The sequence below is a fragment of the Nicotiana tomentosiformis genome, chromosome 2, assembly GCF_000390325.3.
Source record: "Nicotiana tomentosiformis chromosome 2, ASM39032v3, whole genome shotgun sequence".
NCBI classification, from domain to species: Eukaryota; Viridiplantae; Streptophyta; class Magnoliopsida; order Solanales; family Solanaceae; genus Nicotiana; species Nicotiana tomentosiformis.
The window spans coordinates 19,861,269-19,886,092 of record NC_090813.1 but is presented as its reverse complement, the minus strand read 5'-3'; the positions used below and the strand labels follow the sequence as shown (position 1 = coordinate 19,886,092).

At 35.5% G+C, this 24,824-nt stretch overlaps 1 protein-coding gene across 1 annotated transcript; it reads left to right on the top strand.

The window, feature by feature from the left end:
* The first annotated feature begins 1,563 nt into the window (after positions 1-1,563).
* LOC104085792 (thylakoid lumenal 15.0 kDa protein 2, chloroplastic) lies at positions 1,564-6,997 on the top strand. Its single transcript, XM_009589915.4, has 6 exons — positions 1,564-1,822; positions 5,524-5,627; positions 6,121-6,211; positions 6,304-6,372; positions 6,454-6,563; positions 6,646-6,997. Exons 1-6 carry the CDS (start codon positions 1,609-1,611, stop codon positions 6,736-6,738), a joined length of 681 nt encoding a protein of 226 aa, XP_009588210.1. The 5' UTR covers positions 1,564-1,608; the 3' UTR covers positions 6,739-6,997.
* The last annotated feature ends 17,827 nt before the right edge of the window (positions 6,998-24,824 follow it).

Genomic DNA, 24,824 nt, shown 5'->3' with positions numbered 1-24,824 from the left:
TAACTTCCTATGCGTATAATAATTTTTTTGAACTAATATTTATAATTCTTACTATATTTTATCTTCTTCTTCTATTTTTCTTAGCTTAAATTTTTAGATTGTTATGATTTCTAAGTGCATATTAAAAATATGTACTAATCAAATATCACAAATTAGAAACAAAATTTTCCACATGACATTTCCCTTAAATATTCTTTCTTTACCTTTTTAAATTCATAGCAAGTATTTCATTTTATTTTATTTGTTTACATATAAAGGGAGAGAACCACTTCACTTTCTTTTTCCACCAATAGTACCACTTTACTAATAAGAGGAAAAATTAAAAAGGGGATGTGAAATTTTAACGCTTATCTGACAATCGATAACTAAAATAGTTGTTTACGTGTTACATCAAAATAAGAGTTTGGCTGTGAATAAATTATAATAGTATTGATACTTTGTAAATACTTTAAGCATTTGATTATGGGTAATAGTATCAAGAACTCTAGCATCTTAAGTAACTTACAAGACATCTTTTTCACTCTTTAATCTGTTTTTTTTTCCTTGAGGCGTAGGTCCATTGGAAATAATTTTTCTACTTTATTGAATAGGTCTGGGTACACTTCAGGCTCTCTAGACTTCACTTTTGGAATTACACTGCGTATGTTATTGTTATTAAATCTGTTTTTTTCTCTTTAATTTGCTAAAGTAAATTAGTGGGCGTTTGGACATAAGAATTGTGAATTTTCGGAAAAAAGTAATTTTTTTCAAGTAAAAATGATAATTTGAAAACTAGAGTTGTGTTTGGACATGAATACAATTTGGAGCTGTTTTTGAGTTTTTATCAGCGATCTGAAGTGAAAATTTTGAAAAACTGATTTTTAGAGTTTTTTAAATTTTTGAAAAATTTCAAAATTCAACTTCAGTGAAATTTAAATTTTTAACACTGATTCCACAAAAAAAGTAAAATTTTCCAAAAAAATAAAAAAAATTATGGCCAAACCTAACCTTTCACTATGAGGTTTGAGGGAAAGGAAAAAAAAAAAAGAGGGGCAATACTGGTAGTAAAAAAATATTTTTATTCCTCACCAAACAATAAGCCAAGTTTTCGGTCACAAGAAAAAAGAAAAGTTAAAAAAGAATAGGAATAAATTGTAAAAATAGCAAGAACTAGTCAGTTTTCAGACTGATAATTCAAAAATAGCCACCATTTGCAAAGTCATTGAAAAATAGTCACTATTTTGCTGTAATACGGACCGGTCCAACATAATATACTGGAGATTGATGCACCTGTATATAAACTTCCAGCATATTATGTTGAAACTCCAATATGCGGAAAGTTGCCGCATAATATACTGGAGATTGGAATACATGTGTGTGAACTTCCAACATATTATGCTGGACCGGTATATTTTCAGTATAATATGATGGAATATTTTTCGAATTTTAAACAGTATTTTCGTTCAAATTTATCTTTACATGAAAAATGGTTAAATTTTGATTACTTTTGAACCGTGAGTATTTTTCAATTAACATCCATATAAATCTCACTATTTTTGAAATAAATTACTATACAATATTCTAGACAGAGGATACGTGCCCATTCCAATAGACACGAGAACACTAAAAATGGCCTCTCTTTTCCATCTTCCTTCATCTCTAACGTTTCGCAACATTTGTTACTCTCCTTCTATCCATCCCATCAAAGCATCACATTCCCATTTCCGAATTTCAGTCCGAAATGAAAACTCAGTACCCCAATTATCCAAATTTTCGGAATTTTCATCCAAGACTTTGAATTTCGTGCTCTCTGGCTCTTTAGTTCTTGCTCTCTCCTTCACAGGTTATTTATCTTCCCCTTAAATTTTATTGTTTGATAATTGCTTTAGACATTGTCTTTTAGTTTTTTTATAATTTGTTGCAAATGGGTTCTTACTAGTAATCTTAAAATTTCGACTTAATTTTGTCCTAATGATAGAACTGTAAATTTACTGCTCTGAATTTCTTTTGTAATGTTGCCGTTTTTTCGCTGTGCCATTTGTATTAAAAGCTTAGATGGGTTGGAAGGATTTGCAAAAGCAAGTTATGAGGCATTCAGAGTAAGCACTGAATTATCTGGTAGCTATAGCTAACTAGTAGATACATTGACATGTAGTATAAAAATTTCTAATTGTGACTGTCCCCGTTTTATATGATGTATAGATCTTCACGGAATTATTCATAACTCATCAAATTATTATTTTGAGACTAGTATGAAGATAATCTTTTTTTTATGACGGTGGTGTCTAAGCCTGCTTGCGTGTTATCCCATCCGGTACTTGCTACTTTCCACTAAGCATAAGTACCAGATAACTCTGTCCACCAAGGCTTAGGCAGATGAGAATAAATCACCTAGTGTTCTTTGCCTTTTGTAGGATTTGAACGTTAGACCTCATGGTTCTCCTCCCAATTGATTGATCACTAGTCCATATCTTTGGGTGCTCCATTTTGTAGATATGCTTATGTGACTTTCCGAAAGTATAGCCAATGCCAAATCGAGGATAAAGGAGGAGGTTGCCTTAGGTTCATGGTCAGCATAGACTTAATGTATCTATGATGGATACTCTATAGGATTCATATTGTCAACTCCAGCTAGGCATAGTTGATTGATCCATAAATCCCTGGTCACGAAAATTTTGTTTTATTTCTTCCTTTCTTGCGGACAAGAGTGGGTTGTTCTAGTGGTGAGCACCCTCCACTTCCAACCAAGAGGTTACCCCAAGAGCAAGGTGGGGACTTCTTGGAGGGAGGGAGCCGAGAGTCTATCGAAAACAACCTCTCTACCCTAGGGTAGGGTTAAGGCCTGCGTACAAACTACTATCCCCAGACCCCACTAGTGAGATTATACTGGGTTGTTGTTGTTGTCTTCCTTTCTTGCGGGGGTTGGGTTGGTGGTGAGAGGTTTTGGCTTTTCCAAGTTTCCTTGTCTTAGCAATCCTGTAACCTGCGTCTAACATTTGATGTGATTTCTGATCTTTCATAGCTTGCTTTTCTTTTGCAAGATGCAATATCCTGTTAATTTTCGATTGTAGAGAACGCAGATTACTGGCTTCAACAGCCAATATCCAAAACTCTTAAGTAGAGACCTGAAATTATCCTATCAAGCTCATCTTTCCATGCTTAGTTACCCCTATACATAAGCCATATTGCAGGCGATGCCAGATTTTCCCGGGATGGGGCAGAGGAATCTTGGATAGATACATGCCTATGATGAAATTTCCAAAGTAGTCCTCCAGGTTAGCAACACAACAGAACCACTTGTAGGCTTTCTGAAATGACACTGAATTATGTTAGTGAACTTGATTTATAGTGTTGAAATGAAACAAGCACTTGAACTTATTCTGGAATCATCTTACTTCATAACTTTCCATAGATTAAGTGCTATCTTACATCCTTAAGCTTCTAGCCTCCTACAAGCTAAACGTTAACAATTGGAATCTTGATATCTTCTATCACGTCAATGGATGTTAACCTAATTAAATTATTCATAACTTCTCAGTTGGTGTTTTAATTATTATTTGCATCACAGTGATTTGGCTGTTGTTCTTATGCTCCATAGTTCGCCACTTATATATCAACTTTTTCTTCATCTAGAGAAAATGTTACTCTCTTGAGCTTCTTGGATACTCTTTTCATTTACGAAGGGGAAATGAATAATTTTCTGATTCAGTAGGAAATGTACTTCAGGATTTCTTGGATATGTTCTAACTTTTAGGAAATATGTGCATTGATACCTCTACACTTATTTTCTTGGACTAGTTTTTCGCACGTGCGTTGCACGTGTATATCCAGTTATGTAAAATAATATTAATATTATTAAAATAACTTTGAGTAAATGAATGATGTCTGACCTTATCATAGGATCGTACACCATTTTATAAAAATAATATCAATTAATAAAACAAAATTTTGAGTAAGTTCTGACCTTCTCAGAGATGACATTGCAACCTAGCTAATAAATATTTTGCAGCATCAAATTAAAATGTATAACACGGACATTGTTCTCCATCACAAACTTCAAGCTTTAAGCAATATTGAAGACAATGTAGATAAACAGTCCATATATTTAAATTAACTTACGTTTAAAAAACTCGATAAGCTTAGTTTGCTTGACATCGTCCAAGTCCTGAAATGGAAAGAAAGGAGATGGAGTTCGCTTATGGACTTTTAGACATAGTATTGTGTTTATGCTCTTTGAGTATATATAAAACTATTACCGATTTTCTTTTGAGGTGGGAGTGGGGGGAAGTGGAGATAAGGCTATACCTAAAGAAAACATACATTCAATGACTACAACAATGTTCTTGCCATACGTGTTATTCTGCATCATTCATCCTAGTTTTCCAAATTTGACAACATGATTTTTGATTTAAGTAGGAGTCGGTAAATATACACCATTACTACGTCGAGATGCGGCAATACAATTTTTTTTTTTTTTGATATCAAATTCCAAAGATACTTATCATAGACTTATTTTTCTTTTTCCTTTCTCACAAGACTTTGCAACGTAATAATCAAAGTGTCTGCCATCTGAATGGTAACTCAGAATCATATTGTTGCTAAGTATAATGCCCAAAATATTAATATTTTATTTTTCTCTTTAGAAGACATGAATGAAGTGCATATAAAAGGTATTTCAATCTTTAAATATTTGAGATCGATCAGCACATAACCAACATTTATTCCAACATTTGTAGAAACAAGATTCCAAAAATCACAAGTGACATATTAATTAATAATGAGGAAAGTAAAGAAAGTAGATTTTGCTGTTTTCTTATTCTATCATCACCTTGGGATTGAGATTTTTCTACGAAATTGTTTGATGACAAAACACATTATACTGTGCGTGCTACAAATTGAAAGCTTTTATGTCTACCTCAACAAATGGTTCCGTCTTCATTTCTGGAAAATCTGTAAGGGGTCCTGGAATAAACTGCGACAAAAATTTAAAATCGTGGACCATTTATTCCAATTTTGAAAAATTCGTAGGTGTATTTGTTGCTTTCATGCACTGCCAAAATTGAAATTGACATGTGCTTGGTAAAATCATCTCAATGTTCCCACAAATTGGTTTGTTTGACAGTCAAATCCATAATGGAGGGGAAGACGGTGTTACTTCATTGAGTTGAGAGAAAATATTGACATCATTAAGTCTAGACTCATTGCAAATTTCATGGGAGATTGCTCCGACAAATTGTAACAGGCGGATATAAATTGTATTGGCCACTTTTTGTAGTCATGGTCGGTTGTGAATAACCAATCTTTTGTGTGTCGGTGTCAAACATTTACACAACCGTCTTCTCATAATGGTGCCATTTTCATTTTACCAAACGACATCTTGCTTTCTCGGCATAATAAGTCGGAAATTTAATTATCAAAAAAAGGTAGGAATATTTAAGTTATTTAAAGGGGTATTTAAGTCTTTTAACTTTTTCATTTTGGAGTTCCCACTTTTATAATAATATAGATTAGAATGTTGAGTAGAAATTAAACCAACCTTTGTAGGAGTTGGTATTGCCGAAGCAAAGGTCGGAGTTAACAAGCCGGAATTGCTTCCTAAGGAGTTTACTCCCGTTATTGATGTTGCTGGCTTCCTCTCAGATGGTCAGGTATGATATGTGGTCCCTTTATTTTAGAGAAATTTCATGTAGCTTATGCTCCTCATTATACTTCCTTGCCTTGCCTTTTCTCTAGTTTGTTTTCTCTGCTAAAAGACTTTGGATGTGCGGTTTCAAAATTTGCCCTTCTAATGTCTGAATTTTAAATCCACAAGCAAGTAGAAGTTTGCTTTCTTGTTGCATTCTCTTTGATTCTGGATCTCACTTTTGGAAAATACAGTTTAGTTGTTCTTCTGCGTTTTATTTTTATTTTGTCTTTCGGGGTATGCTAGTTTCATAAGGAAACAGATAAGGCTGACTGCCAATGTAGTTTCTTCACATTGGTGCATCTCTGTTTAGGAGCTTTTAATATAGTGGCTTAAGGTTTAGTTTATATAAGGAGCATACTATCTTATCCTATGCGTACTAATGTTTGCTTGAACTACAAGAACTTCTTTTTGATACGAAGAAAAAGAATTTCTCATGATTTATTACTAGTCTGCAGGAGAAAAGACTTGCAGAAGAGATCACGGATATAGAAAAGGTTACTGGTTTTAAGCTGAGAGTTTTAGCTCAGAACTATCCTGATACACCTGGTACATATGTTGCTATTGGTGTCCAATTTATCTTCCAACTTGATTAATTTTTGCTAGATGTGTAATATGACGTTTAAATGCTATATTCACAGGATTAGCTATCAAAGATTTTTGGCAAGTGGACGACAGGACTATAGTTTTTGTTGCTGATCCTACCTTTGGTAATACGGCAGAAATTCTTCTTTTTTCAGATTACAATTGTTCTGTTGGCTTATCTTTCGGTGCTTTCTGTATTTGTTCAGGCAACATACTAAATTTCAATGTTGGAGCTACTGTGGATCTTGACATTCCACGTAGCTTCTGGAGCCGTTTGGCCGGGCAATACGGGAACATGTTTTATTGGAAAGAAAAGGTAAAACTGTTAATTTTTCTTTTCCCTTAGAGTTGAATTTAGATTTTGAAGGCGTCTTGTATGAATCTGATGTGTGAAACAGGGCGAAGATGCGTCTATTGAAGCTGCTGTTATGGCAATATCAACCTGCTTGAGAGAACCAGTTGGTCCGAATAATTGCTCGGAGGTAAAGTAATATCTGCGTGACACTGCAGAGCTTGTTCCATATTTGCTTTGATCTCTGTACATTATATTTCCTGATAAGATGTACATCAAAAGATAAATGAACAATGCAGTGTCATACAATGTACTTTTCACTGCCATTGTAAGGACAAAAAAAGGATGAGAGAAGCGATAGGCCATTTATTTTTTGGAATTCAAACTTGTAAAACTGGCTCATTGATTACATCCTCCTGATGGAGAATTGCATTCTATTTGAAAGAAATTTCATAGTGGTGGTCTCTCTTCGAAGGCTTTTAAAGATGAAAACTACAGATAGTGTTTCCTCTGAGAATAGACTCAATATTTAGAACATACTCAATACTTAAACAATTATGAGTCATTATAACTCCTAAAGTTTTCTCTTTTGCTTCTTGCTGAGAGATGTGGAGGCATTGGAGTGAAACAATGATAGGCTGTTATTTGTTTTTCTTTTTAACTTTACTTTGAATTCGAAGCAGTAACATTCCTCTTAAATTAAGAACGAAATAAAAGTATAGCTCTTTCAGCTTAAAATGCAAATTGTCGTTTGACCTTTGAAATTGAGACCTCATGATTTTCACCCACTTCATTGACTACTACTACACACCGCTGGGTGCATTTTATATGATTATATTTGTCACGATCCAAAATCCTGTCATAGGTGTCGTGATGACGCCTAGTCTCTAGGTAAACCGGTTATGTACAACAGTTAAACCAGTTAAACATGATAATATGAAGCATGAATTAATATAAATGAGAAGTTTAAAGGTGATACATGCCAACACGGCGATAATCACTACAAATCCCCAAGACTAGGTAGTACAGAGTCATAAGCTCTATTGACATACACTAGAATTTCTAAATACAATACTGTTTTGAAATAAAGATAAACAACAGTAAAGATAATATACGAAGGTGACTCCGAGGCCTGTGAACACCAAGCAGGTATACCTTGAAGTCTCCAGCTGCGCAGACACCACTCTCAAACCAACACGATCAAAAGTACTTGGATCTGAACAAAAATGTGCAGAAGCGTAGCATGAGTACATCACAGCGGTACCCAGTAAGTATCAAGACTAACCTCGATTGAGTACTGACGAGGTAAGTCAAAACACCCACTAGACAATAACCCGTGTAAGCATATAAATCTAAAGCTAACAGTGGAAAGAACATCAATATAAGGCTAACAATGGAATAGTGAAAACATCAAATGGCAACAAGAAATAACCAGGTACTAAAACGGCAAAGTAATCGGAACATAGTTAAAATGTGAATGAAATCAATTAGGAAAAACAAATGCCAATTCAAGTAATCAAGCCTTTCCAACGCATGATGCACAACAAGAATCACTCTGAGGCACCGCACCCCCTGTTCACAAATCATAGGCCCAATCACGAATCTGGCACACATGACACCTCGTGCACACATTATCAATCACCTTCGCACGGCAAAGTCCACGCGCTATGCCAAATAAAATGTTCGAGTGATTTATTTAAATACAATAAAGCATAATGACAATCTTTAATAAAGTAAAACGTCAAATGAGATAATGAGTTTATTTTAGAATAGTATCAATAGAGTAAAGCGTAAAATAAAGTATAATTTATACAAAATAGGGTATCAAATAAGTTTAGTTTAGAAGTCAATAAGGTAAAGTAAAATAACGTTTTTAAATAAAGTAAAGCATCAGATAAGTTAGCGAATTTAATATAGAATTAGCTAAAGTAAAGCGTGATAACAATTTTAAGTAAAGTAAAACATCAAATATGGTAATGAGTTTAATTTGAGATCGAATCAATTAAACTAAAATATGATAACCATCTAAAAATAGTAAAATACCGAGTGAGATGACGAGTTTTATCTTAAGAGCCACATAAAGTAAAGCATGTTAATAACTCTTCTATTTAAAATCCATTATGTTACCAACACCTCAACAGAATATGAGATAATGACTACATGCAAGTAAATTCATCTTGACAATCAATTCACCAAGTAACAACGGAGGCACAGATTGGCACATTAAAGTAACACGGCAAATCACGTAGAATGCATGACTCACACAAGTGGTCACAATTGTTCCAACACAAGAATAACAATAAATAACCAAATACAATCAAATACAAGTGACATGATTTAAGGAAAAACAATAACTAATTCAATCAATAAAACTGTTCCAAATAGGAGTATTCGTCCGTCGGTACGGTATTTAGACATTTCCGTTCGGTATTTTCGGTTTCGATTTCTTAAAATGCTATACCATTACCATACTTAATTAAATTCGGTACGGTTTTGTTTTCTCCTTTCGATTTCGGTTTATTCGGTTCAGTAATTTCGGTTTGAATATTAACTAGTGCATAGAGTTATAAACTGTAATATTCTTAACTAAAGTAATCAAAAGTACAAAACTGAAAACGTTTGTTGACAAAAGTTTTGTCCAAAACTAGCAAATATCAACCCATAAAGAGAAAACTGTATATAAAAAACTAAATTTGATCATTAGAAATGTCCTGTTACTTGCTTAGAGTTAACTGATGAAGTTAAAGATTAAAGAAAAGTAAAATTTTAGATTTTTTTATATGTATGTTATAATTAATAATATGTGTATTGTGTAATATAATATATATTTTGGTACCGTATCGGTAATTTAATATTTTATTTTAAAATACCAAATACTAATTTTTTAAAAACTTAAACCAAATACCATAACCGATTACTAAAATATCAAATACCAAAATTTTCGGTTCCAGTACGGTAATTCAGTATTTACCAAATTATGCACAGCCCTAGTTCCAAACATAATATGTACAATCAGAATCACAACCGAGGTACCACACCTCAAAATCACATCTCACAAGTTGTTACACCTCTTTTTTCCCGATGGATATGGGAGTTTGTCGAATTAAAGTGACATAATTCGAAATGGGATTATTTATTTATTCAGAGTCGCTACTTGGAATAATTATAATGGTATCCCAAGTCACCGGTTCATTTTAAATCCCAAATCGAGGAAATTTGACTCTATTTTACGGTTCGCGAACACAGAAGATCGGGTAAGAAATTCTGTTAATTCGGGAGAAGGTGTGAGGCACTCCCGAGTTCCGTGGTTTTAGCATGGTCGCTTAACTATTAATAATTGGCCTAATCATCTAATTTATTATATATTTAAAACCTATTGTGCATTTTTACTCTTTCACCGCTTTTAATATTTATGAAATTTGTTTGAACAAGTCACGATATCGCACGCTCGTTTGTTTTTGTACACATTGCGAATCGCGCCACGTGAAACGCACCCGCGATTCACAACATGTTAATTTTCATTATTATTTGAAGTTGAGGTCAAGTCGCGTAAAACGCGCACTTGAATGAGGATTTATGTATCGTGACCATGCCACGAGAACCGTACCCATAGTCACGATGATTTATTATTAATCGCGCCTAAAGCAAGTTACGATATTCGATAATTGATTAATTTCTTAAGGTTTGAGATGATTGTAAGGCAAGGAAAGATGGGCCAACTATATTATTTATTACTCTGGGCCTGGCAAGACTAAATTTTTTCGGCCTAGTTCTATTAAAAGAAAGATCCAAACTCTATTCTGATTCCATTCGACCAAATGGCCCATTTGAATTATCCTAGCGCACCCTACGTTCCAAATTCATTCGCAGCAATTCACATTAAATTTGTCATTCTTAACATACTGACTCAGGCTAAAATGGTGCAAACATTATGGCATGTTTCTCAAAAACACACAAAACTTCATTCACTTAAGCCTTTGAATTCACAAACAGAATACCAAACTTATGCATTATGAAGGATTAAGATTCAAGTCATATTTCTTCTTCTCAAGAATTAGCAAACAAAACAAACATCTGACACACATTCTCAGAGATGTAAACAAACAAAGCAGTTGAAAACTTTTAGCTAGGTCAATCACAATAAAATATCAACTAAAATCATAATATAAAGAGAAAAATGACCTTTGTATAGATGGAAACTTCTTCAATTACATGAGCAAAGGAAACTCCCGAATTCTTGCACCAAAGGAACCACAAATCGAAACCCGCTCCGGAAGCCTCGAACTCGACTCCAAAAAAACTCGACTAAACGTGGGTGGTCTTACCCAGTTGAAACGAAGCTTTGCTTATCGACAAATATGATGCGATGAGGACTATTTTTGGGGTGGTTTGGTGCTGCGTTCCAGCTAGTTTTGGGTGGTTGTTTCAGCTGGTTTTCGGGCCGATTTTTATGGTTTTTTGGGGCTGTTTTTGGCGGTTATAGGCAGCTGATTTGCGACTATTTTTGGCTGCATTTTTGGCCCACTTTTGCTCCGGTTTGGGACTAGAATTTGGCTGATTTTTCGGCTGGGTTTTGGAGTGATTTTGGGGATGTTTCAGGTCAGTTTTTGACAGCTTTCTTCAGCAATTTTGCAGCTGTTTTCGCTGCTCTTTGGGGCTGAATTTTGAGGTGTTTTATGGGGTATTTTGGAGGTGGAGATGAAGCTGGGTTTGGAGGTCCTTTTTGCTGGTGGTTTGTGGATAACTTTAATGGAGTTTTACATGAGTTTTGGGGCTGTTTTGAGCTCGTATTTTTGCTGTTTTGGGTGACGTTTTGGACTGAATCCGAGCTGTTGGTTTTTGAGGCTATTTGTGGTGTATTTTGCTGGTGATTCAACTGCATTTTATGGCTGAATTTTAGAAATGAACAGTGATTTTTATGGTGAAGCTAAGTGAGGAAGATGAAGTATTCTTGTATAAAAAAAATGGTGAAGAAGAATGAAGCTGCTAGGTTTTTGTTTGGCCTCCAGCTCCCCCTTTTCGTTTCTGTGTGCGTGTGTTATTTAGTTGAGAGAGTGACAAAGATGAGAGAATCCATTAAGAGTGAATGGAAAGAATTCTTTTCAGAGAGAAATCGGACCCCTCCCTAAAGTGTGTGTATCCCTCTTTATGGTAGGAGAAAGGGCTTAGGGTTAAGGGATTGGGCTAGGAGAAAATGGGTTTTTGGCTATTGGGTTCAGGTTTTGCCCAATTTGGGTCATGATTTGGACATTTGAACAAAGCAAGACTCTAGGATAACTAGTCCAAATTAAATCTTCTTTTATTTTTGTGATTTTCAATTTTATCAAATAAAATTTATAAAAACATGAAATACAAGATAAAATATCAAGATTAATCTTAAAAACTATTTAAATACTGATAGTGATAAAAAATCTAAATATGGTAAAAAATTAGGTGCTCACAGCATGCCCCTCTTTGCTTGAAAATATGAAGAGTTTTCAGGCAAAGACAAGGTGAGCCGTATGGCTAATTTTTGACCATACCATTATTCAAAAAGGAAGAAACAAAGAAAAAGGAAGAGAGTGCAACCGAGTTCTGATTTTGGACAGTCTACATATCCCGGTGATAAGGGAATCAGGTCGCGTTTAGTTCAAGGAGAATGATGGAATGATGAGTTGGAGAGTTGAGTAAGGTTCCGTCGAGGCTCCGGTCTGTGGTCCTGTTATTACATCAAAATCTAAAGGAACTAAACAAGCCTATCAGCTATGAGTTACAAGATTCCTATCTATAAGTCTTCTGAAGCTTGATATTGAGTCTTGAATGGTTCTTCATGCAGACTTTTTATTTGAACCTTGATGCTTGCTAGCTGCAGGTGCTAGTTCATTCTTCTACGGCTTCTTCTGATAAAAACGGGGAATGCAGTGCTCGTGACTTCAGCCATGTCTTGAGTAGTTCACATCTTTCATCTGCTTATGTATTTTGGATTCACTTTTTTTTTCTTTTCTTTATTTTGGATTGAGACTTCTTTTTTTGTCATCTCGAACCCCGTGCCTCGAGGTAAAAACCTTATTCTTCAGGTAACTCGTGCTACTTCCGATTTGAATTGAAAACAAAACTGGAGGTTGCCCCTATTCTTCAGGCAGGATCCTACTGTCTTGAAAATTAAAATAACTCTGAAATGAATTCCCTCGTTCTCCAGGTGGGTGCTTGCAATCTAACAAACAAAACGAACAAGATTTTCTGGCCCAGTTTGCACTAGGAAGATTTGTGAGTTGTTAGCAAAACTATAAATCACATATGTTATTGATGAAGGATGCAATGATGAGAGTGACATTAAAGACTCGACTAGGATGTACGTCTCCTGTGGGATTGAGGTTAAGGAAAACTATAAACTGAGCTTGAACTAAACTAAAAATTGACCATATTCTCCAGGCGGGACCCCTGAACTTTAAGAAAAACTAAAGACTAACAACTTAAAGAAACTAAAACTGACCCTATTCTCTAGGAGGGACCCCTGAACTTAAGGAAAACTAAAGATTAACGACTTAAGGAAACTAAAAACCAACCCTATTCTCTAGATGGGACCCCTGAACTAAAGGAATGCTAAAGATTAAAAACTTAAGAAAACTAAAAACTGACCCTATTCTCTAGGCGGGACCCCTGACATTAAGGAAAACTAAAGATTAACGGCTTAAAGAAACTAAAAACTGACCCTATTCTCTAGGCGGAACCCCTAAAGGAATACTAAAGATTAACAACTTAAGGAAACTAAAACTGACCCTATTTTCCAGGCGGGACCAACCCCTGAAGATTCATTAGACTAAGACTTCTATCCTAGGAGAAAATTCATCAAACTAGATTTTCTTATCTTAGGAGAATGATTCATCAGATTAAGACTTTGTATCCTAGGAGAAAATTCATCAGACCAGGTTGTTATATCTTATGAGAAAGATTCATCAGACTAAGACGTTTATCATAAGAGAAAATTCATCAGACTATATTTTTTTTGTTATCTTAGGAGAAAGATTCATCAGACTAAGATTTCTATCATAGGAGAAAGATTCATCAGACTAGATTTTCTTATATTAGGAGAAAAATTCACCAGACTAAGACTTCTATCCTAGGAGAAAGATTCATCAGACTAGGTTCTCTTATCTTAGGAGAAAGATTCATCAGACTAAGATTTTTATCCTAGGAGAAAATTCATCAGACTAAGTTTTCTTATCTTAGGAGAAAGATTCATTAGACCAAGACTTCTATCCTAGGAGAAAATTCATCAGACTAGGGTTTATTTTATCTTAGGAGAAAAATTCATCAGACTAAGTCTTCTATACTAGAAGAACGATTCATCAGACTAGGTTCTCTTATCTTAGGAGAAAAAATGTAAAGAGCAATGGCAAAATTTTATGCACACTAGCAAGACAGATAAAGGCAAAGATTTGAGAAACTTCCCTTTGTCGGCTCTTCTCTTCTTTTCATTTTCTTTTCTTTTCTTCTTCTTTTTTTTTGAACCACTTTCCTTACACTGCTTTGTTCCTGTTTCAAACAAAAAAAAAATTGTCTGTTTTAAAAGTGGTGGTCGGTTTGTGGCCTTGCGTCTTGGGCATCTTGGCTTTGTGATCTTCCAGCCTTTGGAAGACCGACTGTATTGGTAGTTGGTTGCACTGCTGGAAGACTCTGTTGTTGCTTTCAAGGGACTTTTACTTTCTGTATCAACCCTGATTGTTTCGCTCCCAATACCATTGGTGTTTTGTGGCTCAATCAGCCTTGTCTCAAAAAGAGATTTCTTTTCTTAGATAACCTTTTCTGATATCTTGAATGGCCTTTTGCTTTTGAAGCAATTTGTCTGTCAGAGAGAATCACGACTGGTAAGTGCCTTTTGCATGATGTGCACACTTCATAGTCCTTGTTCAGTACTACAGAGAGTCCCTGATTAACTTTGAGGTTATCTTTGCTTGCTTTAGCCAAGTAGGCTGATAAAAGTCTTTTGGGGGAAGCCTTTGCATGAATCCTCAAGGCATGTAGACTATAGCAACTGAGGTGTTGGCCAAATTTAATTTGTGCAACTGAAAAGCTGGTAGCAGATTTTGAAATCCTTTCTTGCTTGTTTTGATGAGGACTGACTCAAAGCAAAAGGACATAAATGATGCGAAGAAATAATATTAACAAGAAATGCCCCTGTCAGGAAGAACAGACGGAATAACTAGCCTTAATGATCATGACATGCATTTGGACTTAACGAACTGATCTATCAAACTAATCAAATCTTCCCCTTTTACCATTCTTATGACCTTTGAAGTCAGGTTTGTTCGTATCAATCCTTTGCGTCAGCTTTACGACTCACTTTCTACTAGTGGTGCCCCGATGGGTTTTCACCAACAAGTCTCTCTCATTTCTTTATCTCTACTTACCGTCTTTACAGTGCCCGTGAAGGTTTCACTAGTAAGACTCTTATTTTTCTTTTCTTTTTCTTTTGCTCTCTTGTGTGAGCAACTTGACAGTGTTCTATGTCACGTGACAACCGTCGCTCATTGCATGCTTCACTTGACATTCTTGAAGGCATATAAGGAGGTCTTTATTTGGAAGGTTTTTGGATAGGGCTGAAAGAAAGGACGGCGTGGAGGCTCAAAGTAGACTCAAAATGAGGGGTTGTACACTTACAACTCTTGGAATCAACTCTTTCAAAAAAAAAAAACTAAAACAAACTCATGCCCCAGTTTTAGATACTGGATTTTTTTTTTTTTGAATTCTTATTTGGTTGGACCGAACTGTGTAAGGCTGCCTACGTATCATATTTTAAAGGAATCAGGTCAAACGTAGTTCAAACATCTGACCTAACTATTTTTTTTTCATCCTTCTTTCTGTCTCTTTTTATTTTTCTTCTTTTCTTGTTTTTTTTTTCAAAACAAGTTGCCTCAGCTTTTATTTTCTGGGGGCATGGACCATTGACTGATCTTTTTTTTTACTTGAACTTTCTAAGAGTTGCCCTAGTTTGTACTCTTGGGAATGAACTTTCCTATTCATTTTTTATTTCATTTATTTTTTGACTTTTGACTCTAAACTTGATTCCAAAAGAGGGTGGTCAAAGAAAATAACACAGGCTCAAAAGGGGTAACGAAGGGTATAAAGTGTTTGGATACCAGAAAAAGGGCCTCCCAGCCTCGAGAATGCCAAACATAGTATCCTTTCATGATCACAACATTGATGAACATGTCTGTCTTCTTGGTGTGTCGTGGTCAAAAGATACTTTCCATCCATTAATGTCAAAATTTTCACTAAACTTCAATTAATTAACCCGATCTTTATAATGATTTGAAGGTAAATATCATTAACCTCACGGGTATGACTATTCTAGTTCCACATGAATTTTACCCGGGCTTAATTCCAAGGTATTTCAACTCTTTTTCATCCTCAGAAGTGTCTTTTTCTCAGTTATCCAATTCAAGCTTAAATCAATTTTCTAAGATCTGGCCAAAAATTCCGCATGCATGTCATGTCACTAAAACTAGTGGCGAAAGAATTAAGCATAGAATGACACAAAGGGACAAATTGTATTTCATTAAATAAAGGACGGAAGGATTTGACAATAAGACAAACAAACTAAAATCTAGGTTACAACCCCGGATAATCTAGATAACAGAAAAGATGACAAAACAAGCTACCAAGACTCCTCCGTGTCTAAAAGAGGAGTGACTTTCCAATTGCTAAGCGACATCTTAGCCACAAATTTGCACATCAGCACTCCTACGGCATTCAACCATTTTGATTGCTTTGGATTCAACACTCAAATTTTGACTTTTGATCAAACCGCTCCCCATATTGGCTATCGGATTTTAGGACTTACAGCATGGGAACTTTCACAGTAACTTTTTTTTTTTCCAAAGGACTTGGACGAATTCTCATGTCTCCCTATCATCACAGATCATCCAAGCAGAGCATGACATGTCGCTCAAAATTGGTAGAAGTCAGCCAACATTTGTCTTCATTTTTATCACCAACTTGTCTCTACTTGCCTTTTGGTGACCTTAGTTGGATCAACAATAGTGGTTCTTGCTCTTTTTGAGGGATCCTGGACTCGCCATTGCAAACCAACAAACCGACCACCTTTAACCAGGTTTTATTTCAAAACAACAAACATGTTAGAATGAACACTCTCTTTTTTTCTTTTTTTTCTCTTTTCTTTTTTTTTTGTTTGTTTTTTTTTTTTGCACTCTTTTTTTTTTAAATCAATCGATCGAACCTGCTGTGGGTTGCCTACGTATCATGTGGGAACATGAATCAGATTTTGCGTAGTTCGGGAAAATCAGAAATGAACTAAATAAACTAACTCTTTTTTTCTTTTCTTTTTTGAATTTTGATTTTTTTTTTAAATATCCGAAAGTAAGACTTATAAAGAAGAAAGAAAATATTTTTGGATTTTGATTCATTTCTTCTTCTTTTTTAAAGAATTTTTGAAAAGAAAGACTTCTAAAGAAGAAAGAAAATATTTTTTTTTTTGAATTTTGACTTTTGTTTTTCTGGAATTTCGAAAGAAAAACTTTTAAAGAAGAAAGAAAATATTTTTGGATTTTTGGAATTTTATTTTGAATTTATGAAAGAAATACTTCTAAAGAAAAAGAAAATATTTTTGAATCATGAATTTTCTTTTCAATTTTCGAAAGAAGAATGAAAATATTTTTGGATTTTGAGAAGAAATTAAAAAGAAAATGATTTTTGTATTTTTTAAAAAAATTGAGGTCTAAAAGAAAGACTTTCTAAAGAAGGAAGTAAAGGAAAATATTTTTAATTTTTTTTTTTAAAAAAATTATGGGCCGGAACCGATGAGGTTTGCCTACGTATCTCACATCTGGTGATAATCACACCCGCATAGTTCAGTCAGTTTTGACACAACAAGAAAAAATATGACTTTTGAAAACATCGGCTTATTTTGAAATGACCTTTCTTTTTTCATTTTTTCCAAAATTTCGGTAGAGTTTCAGGATTTTTCAAATAACTGGATTTTCAGAACCAGGTAAATTTCTCTCTCCTACCTCACTGTTGATTTTTCTTGATTTTTCTACCCTATTAGAAGCCGGTGAACATGCAAGCCGAAACAAATAAATGCACAAGTAGCACGTAAAATGCATCAGGGTGGTCTTTTAAATTGGGTACACCTGTTCTAGACAGACCCAACCCCTGTGTTGAGTCCCCAAAGTCAAATGCACGTGATGCAAACAAACGTACCTACTCGGGATCCGGCATGAGGTTATGTCATTCTAGGTTTGAATCCTGGGGTGTGTTGTTCTAGACCTGGCTTACCCGAACGGACAACTCGAGCTGAGATGGGGCAACGTACCGGGAACCAAAAGGCCATCCGGCTTTGTAACTGATCCGATCCTCGTTCTAAATTAGGGTATGACACTAACAGAAAAGAAGACATGCCAGTGTGCGCTTCCCATAAGATTTAGAAGACTCAGAGAGAAGAAGGGTTTCGTAATAATTTTATATACAGTTAAAACAATATCAAAGCGGTAAAGAGAGGCATTTAACACATTAGGCTCAAACAAGTAATATCAGACAATCACAAGTAGCCAAGTATAATAGTCATCTAAGATCGAATTCTGAACCCTGAACTAGAGATTCTGGGTTCTTTTCCCCTGCAGAGTCGCCAGAGCTGTCACACCTCCTTTTTCCCTAAGGATAGGGGATATGGAGTTTTTTTCAATTAAAGTGACATAATTCGAAATGAGATTATTTATTTATTCAGAGTCACCACTTGAAATAATTATGATGGTGTCCCAAGTCACCGGTTCATTTTAAATCTCAAATCGAGGAAATTTGACCCTATTTTATGGTCTGCAAACACAGAAGACGGGGTAAGGAATTCTGTTAACCCAGGAGAAGGTGTGAGGCCCTCTCGAGTTCCGTGATTTTAGCAAGGTCGCTTAAATATTAATTATTGGCCTAATCATCTAATTTATTACATATTTAAAACCTATTATGCATTTTTACTCTTTCATCGCTTTTAATATTTATGCAATTTGGTTGAACAAGTCACGATGTCGCGCGCTCGTTTGTTTGTTACACATTGCGAATCCCGCCACGTGAAACGCACCCGCGATTTATAACATATTAATTTTCATTATTATTTAAAGTTGAGGTCAAATCACGTGAAATGCGCACTTGAATGGGGATTTATGTATCGTGATCATGCCACGGGAACCGTACCCATAGTCACGATGATTTATTATTAATCGCGCCTAAAGCAAGCTACGATGTTCGATAATTGATTAATTTCTTAAGGTTTGAGATGATTGTAAGGCAAGGAAAGATGGGCCAACTATATTATTTATTACTCTGGGCCTGGCAAGACTAAATCTTTTCGGCCTAGTTCTGTTAGAAGAAAGATCCAAACTCTATTCTGATTCCAGTCGACCAAATGGCCCATTTGAATTATCCTAGCTCACCCCACATTTCAAATTCATTCGCAGCAATTCATATTAAATTTGCCATTCTTAACATACTGACTCAGGCTAAAATGGTACAAACATAATGGCATGTTTCTCAAAAAACATAAAACTTCATTCACTTAAGCCTTTGAATTCACAAACAGAATACCATATTTCTTCTTCTCAAGAATTAGCAAACAAAACAAACATCCAACACACGTTCTCAGAGATGTAAACAAACAAAGCAGTTGAAAACTTTTAGCTAGGCCAATCACAGTTAAATATCAACTAAAACCATAATATAAAGAAAAAAATGACTTTTGTATAGATGGAAACTTCTTCAATTACATGAGCAAAGGAAACTCCTGAATTCTCGCACCAAAGGAACCACAAATCGAAACCCGCTCCGGAAGCCTCGAACTCGACTCCAAAAAAACTCGACTAAACGTGGGTGATCTTACCCAGTTGAAACGAAGCTCTGCTTATCGACAAATATGATGCGATGAGGACTATAGTTGAGAGAGTGACAAAGATGAGAGAATCCATTAAAAGTGAATGGAAAGAATTCTTTTCAGAGAGAAACGGACCCCTCCCTAAAGTGTGTGTATTCCTCTTTAAGGTAGGAGAAGGGGCTTAGGGTTAAGGGATTGGGCTAGGAGAAAATAGGCTTTTGGCTATTGGGTTTAGGTTTTGCCCAATTTGGGTCATGATTTGGACATTTGAACAAAGCAAGACTCTAGGAGAACTAGTCCAAATTAAATCTTCTTTTTTATTTTGTGATTTTTAATTTTATCAAATAAAACCTATAAAAAGGTGAAATACAAGCTAAATTATCAAGATTAATCTTAAAAACTATTTAAATACTGAAAGTGATAAAAAACCTATATGTGGTAAAAAATTAGGTGCTCAGATAAGTCATAATCACAATCTTCATTTCGTCGTCTGAGCCTTGCATTTACTTTAAAAATATTTTTTCCGAAATAGCTACACGCGCGCGTATAAATCCTGCCTTATCTCACCGCATGCACATCAACCCCGATCCTTATACCGTCTCATGCGCATCAATGTCACAACACAATAATCAACTCGCACCACACGTGCCCATATGCCATAACATTGCCAAAATCAACAATACCAATATTACCACAATACATAGCCCACGACTCAACTACAATGTTTACAAGAATCTCAATAATAACAAAACGAATGAGAAACAACTCAACAAAAAAGGATGTCCTAATAAACAACACTTCATCCACAATGTGTTAATGGATATCAACTACAACCTCAATAACTCAACCATGAAGGCATTCTCGTGAAATGACAACTTCTAATTCAAGTACGTAACATAATTTTAACAATGAAAGAGATGGCATGAAATAACAACTACGACTAAATGCATGGGAATAACTGAACAACAGAAAAAATAGCATGTAACAACAACTACTAATAAATGCATATAAAGAAAAACTCGACAATGGAAACTAGAACATGTATTAGTAACTTCAATTAAAACATGTAAGAATAAACTTGACAACGAAAGATAGAACAATCAATAACACTTCAATTATATGCTTATATGTAACCTAAGAGTATAAACCGGTTAATTTTCACAAATAAGCTCGTGTACACACTCGTCACCTCATGTACATGTCTTTCACATAATCAAATAGTATAATCAAACCCAATCCTAAGGGGTAGTTCCTCCCCCTCCCCCCTCCCCCCCACAAAGTTAGGCAAGATGCTTACCTTAATTAGTCCATTTCATCACTCAAAAATAGCATTTCATTTAAAATTCATCTCCGCTCGGCTCAAATCTATCCAAAAACGACTTAATATTAACAAACAATGCAAGAAAAACCAATTTCGATTAATAAAGTTGAGATCTTTAACTAAAATAAAAAAGTCAAGTCAAAAGTCAACCCCGGGATCGCACCCTAGAACCCGACCAAACTCACAAATTCCGAACACTCGTTTCGATACGAGTCCAACCATACTAAAATTATCTAATTCCTATCTCAAATCAACCTTCAAATCCTCAATTTATGTTTTAGAAAAAATATTTACAAAAATTTTCAATATCTCCAATTCACATCACTAATTAAATGATAAAAACAAGGATGGAATTATGAAATATAACCAAATCTGAGTCAAAAACACTTACCCCAATCCAATTCATAAAAATTTCCTCCAAAATTGTCTAAAATCGAGCTCTCTAACTCAAAATATGATAAAAATGGACAAACCCTCGAACTATATACAATCCACCAGTGAATCCGCTTTTGCGGTTACTTAGTCGCATCTGCAGCAGCCGCTTCTGCGGTAAAAGTCTCGCATCTACGAGTTCCCAGCAACTGCCGACCAACCCCATATGCGGTCTACAATGCGCTTTTGCGCTTCTGCTTTTGCGGAACTTCACCGCAAGTGCGATTTCGCTTCTGCAATCGGATGACCGCATCTGCGGTCCCTGCCTTCTCCAATCAATTTTCGCACCTGCGCTCGATGCGGCCCCTTATCTGCAGGTGCAAAGGCATCAGTACTCAGAATCTTCAGTAATTCAACAAGATTCAAAAATGGTTCGCAACTTATCCGAAATACACCCGGGGCCCCCGGGACCCCGTCCAAACATACCAACCAATCCCAAAACACGACATGGACCTGTTCGAGACCTCAAATCACATATAACAACATCAAAACTATGAATCGCACCTCAATTCAAGCCTAATGAACTAATGAACATTTCCAAATTCAATACTTACGCCGAACAAGCCTAAATAACTCCGAATGACCTTAAATTTTGCATGCAAGTCCCATATGACACAACAGATCTAAACCAACTCCCGAAATGACAACCCGAGCGCGATATCAATGAATTCAACCCTCGGTCAAATCTATCAACCTTCTAACCTTCAACTTTCCAACTTTCGTCAATTCAAGCCAAAACAACTTACGGACCTCCAAATTCACATCTGGACATACGCTTAAGTCCAAAATCACCATCCGAACTAACAGAACCATCAAAATTTCGATCTGAGATCAAATACGCAAAGGTTAAACTTGGTCAATTCTTCCAACTTAAAGCTTCTAAAATGAGAGTTATTCTTCCAAATCAATCCCGAACCGCTAAAAAATCGAAACCAACCATACACGCAAGTCATAATACATAATATGAAGCTTAACAAGACCTTAAATCATCGAACTGAATGCAAAAGCTCAAAACGACCGGTCGAGTCGTTACATTATTTCTGTACAAATAGTTATTTTTTCCCATATGTCTAAGCCTTAGTGGGCAAAGTTACCTAGTACATGTTGCTGGTGGGAGGTACAAGTATCCGGTGAAATTAGTTGAACGGTTATCAAAATATAATCATATAAAATACTAGTAACTTGAAAGTTAACAAGGGAGTGGATCTCTTTGATCCCATTCATGTTATGAGTGCTCCCTCCTCGGACGAAGGAACTCGGAGAGGATAGGTCGTTTACGAATTGCAATAAGAACATGTCTATGCATGATAATATTGATTTAATCTTAATTATGATTTTATAGCTTCATGTTACTATTTCAATCTACAAGGTTTCCAATTCATTATTATGTTTTTTCTCCCATTTGCATGATAATCTTTTGAATGAGATGGCGACCTACACACTACTACTATATTACTTTTGTCCGTTAAAATTTCACTTGCTTCAAAGTCAAGCTTAGATAGAAGAATCTGATAAGTCCACTAGTCCATCAATAAAAATTGATAAAAAGCTCTAGTGAGGAAATCAAAATCCATTGAATAATATCGGCTCAAAAAAGAAAGATCTTTGCCTTGTCCACTTGGAGGAGTTGGCTACACATTCTTCTCTCCAGGCTTCCTATAACTAAACACCTTTTGGAGTGTCTTCTTGCCGTATGTACTGTGAAACTCAAGATTTAGTGGCTAGTCATGGTTGTCAAGTTGACGAAACTATATAAATGAATAATTGCTCTCGAGTGTTAGTAAGTGTATTATATGCATTTTTATTAATTTATGCAGTCACTTGTTGCTCCCAAACGCACACGCAAATATACATGATCGTACGAGTAATAAAATGATAAGTCAAGTGTCGAACTCACAGAGACTTGTGTTAACTACCCACTAGTTTCACCAAAATTATTATTCAGTCAAGTCAATCAGAGTTCAAAAGTGTAATTATACTAAGCAGTAATTCTAACAAGTAACTAATTTATCAAGCAGCAAAATAGTTGTTGTGTATTCAGTAAAGACGAATATTCCAGGGTTGTGATCGATTCACCAATCCTATTGTGCTCTAATTAACTCTCCCTTTCATACAATTCACTCATAGTTGCTAATTAATCGAACAATTGCTCCCGTAGTATTCTCTCGAATTCCTACTCGCCTATTTAAAATAGATTAAAGCCTATATTCCTATGGAATCAATCTATTAAGAACACATTAAGATTACGATATTTAATGAAGCACGGTAACTAGGTATATTCCTATCCTAACCACAAGTCCGCCCCTACTCAGAGTTAAGATCATGCTCTCTTCAATTCTTCTCTAATCTAGATGTAGCTTTCCCAAGCATAGAATAGATAGTAAATAGAACCTAACTGTTGGCCAGACAATTAAGCAATTAATCACATAATTGAAGAAACAATCATATATTAGTGAATTGTAATCAAGGTTAAGTCAACTTTAAACAACAATATTCATGGCTAGATCACAACCCCAGAACTATGGATTTTAGCCACTCATGGTAATATCAAAACAAATTCACAAGTGTTGAATAATTGAGAATACTAAGAAAAGATGAAGAAAACTGAGATATCCTCGCTCCCGGATGTTCCTCGTGTGTATTTTTCCTTCAAAGTGGTGTCTCCCCTCCCAAAATAGGCTTAGTCTTGCGTTTATACGCGTTGGGTAGGTCTTGGACCGAAATAACCTTGTCCCGGGCGAAGTAGGAGAGATTTTCCATCACCAGCGCTCAGGGTAATGTGGGGCGCTAGCCCTAGCACTGGCTAATTTTCGATTCTGTAAAGTGCGCCACAAATAGCATCCCACGCTACCTGTGGCGCTATAAATGGACCTTTTCCAATTTTTCTCCTTTTTGGCTCTAATCTCGCACCTTTCGCCCCATATTGCCTCCGGATGATTTCTACACATAAAAACACTACGAATTAGCATAAATCATTACATTTCACATCCAAAATCTACGAAACTCGAGTAAAATGAAAGGCGATATACATATAAATATATATACTTTAAGCTAAATATCAATACCCTACACTTAGACTCTTGCTCGTCCTAGAGCAATGGGACTATCAACTACACCCCAACAACGTACACATCTCAACTATAGAGGAACACTTCAATTTTAACCATACATACTACCCTTGACTATGATAGATACCGGCAATCAAGCACGAACATACAAATTTCACATTCTTCCTGTTTTAAACATGCCCAAGTATAAACATTTCAATTCAATCAATTCAAACAACAATCTGTCACCACCCTTCCTCAAGAGCCGACTCATTACCACTAAGCACCCTCAACTCGCGCACTCACCCAACAAAAGAAGTTTACAACATTATCAATCCTTCATAAGATCATGTGCCCTCACCAACAAACAAAAGAGTGAATATAGAATAGTTCACACATTCAAGTATGCCTTTGAACATAATTTAAGGACATCACACAATTTGAACAAGAAAATCGCTCACTCTCACAAAGAATTCATGTGCATCCTATGGTCGTATCATAAGCAGTGTACATATCTGGTAATCTAAGTTAGTCAAATCTAGGATCAATTAGGACTTTAAGGTTGTAATGTAGGCTAAGGGACGAGTAGGATACATTTAGGAATAGTGACTAACCCTCTTAAGAAT

Excerpts from the sequence above, each read along its gene's own strand:
- LOC104085792 (XM_009589915.4), top strand. The coding sequence starts at position 1,609 with ATGGCCTCTCTTTTCCATCTTCCTTCATCTCTAACGTTTCGCAACATT. Across the intron at positions 1,823-5,523 it reads TCTTGCTCTCTCCTTCACAG|GAGTTGGTATTGCCGAAGCA; the intron begins GTTATTTATCTT and ends CAACCTTTGTAG. Across the intron at positions 6,564-6,645 it reads TGTTTTATTGGAAAGAAAAG|GGCGAAGATGCGTCTATTGA; the intron begins GTAAAACTGTTA and ends TGTGTGAAACAG.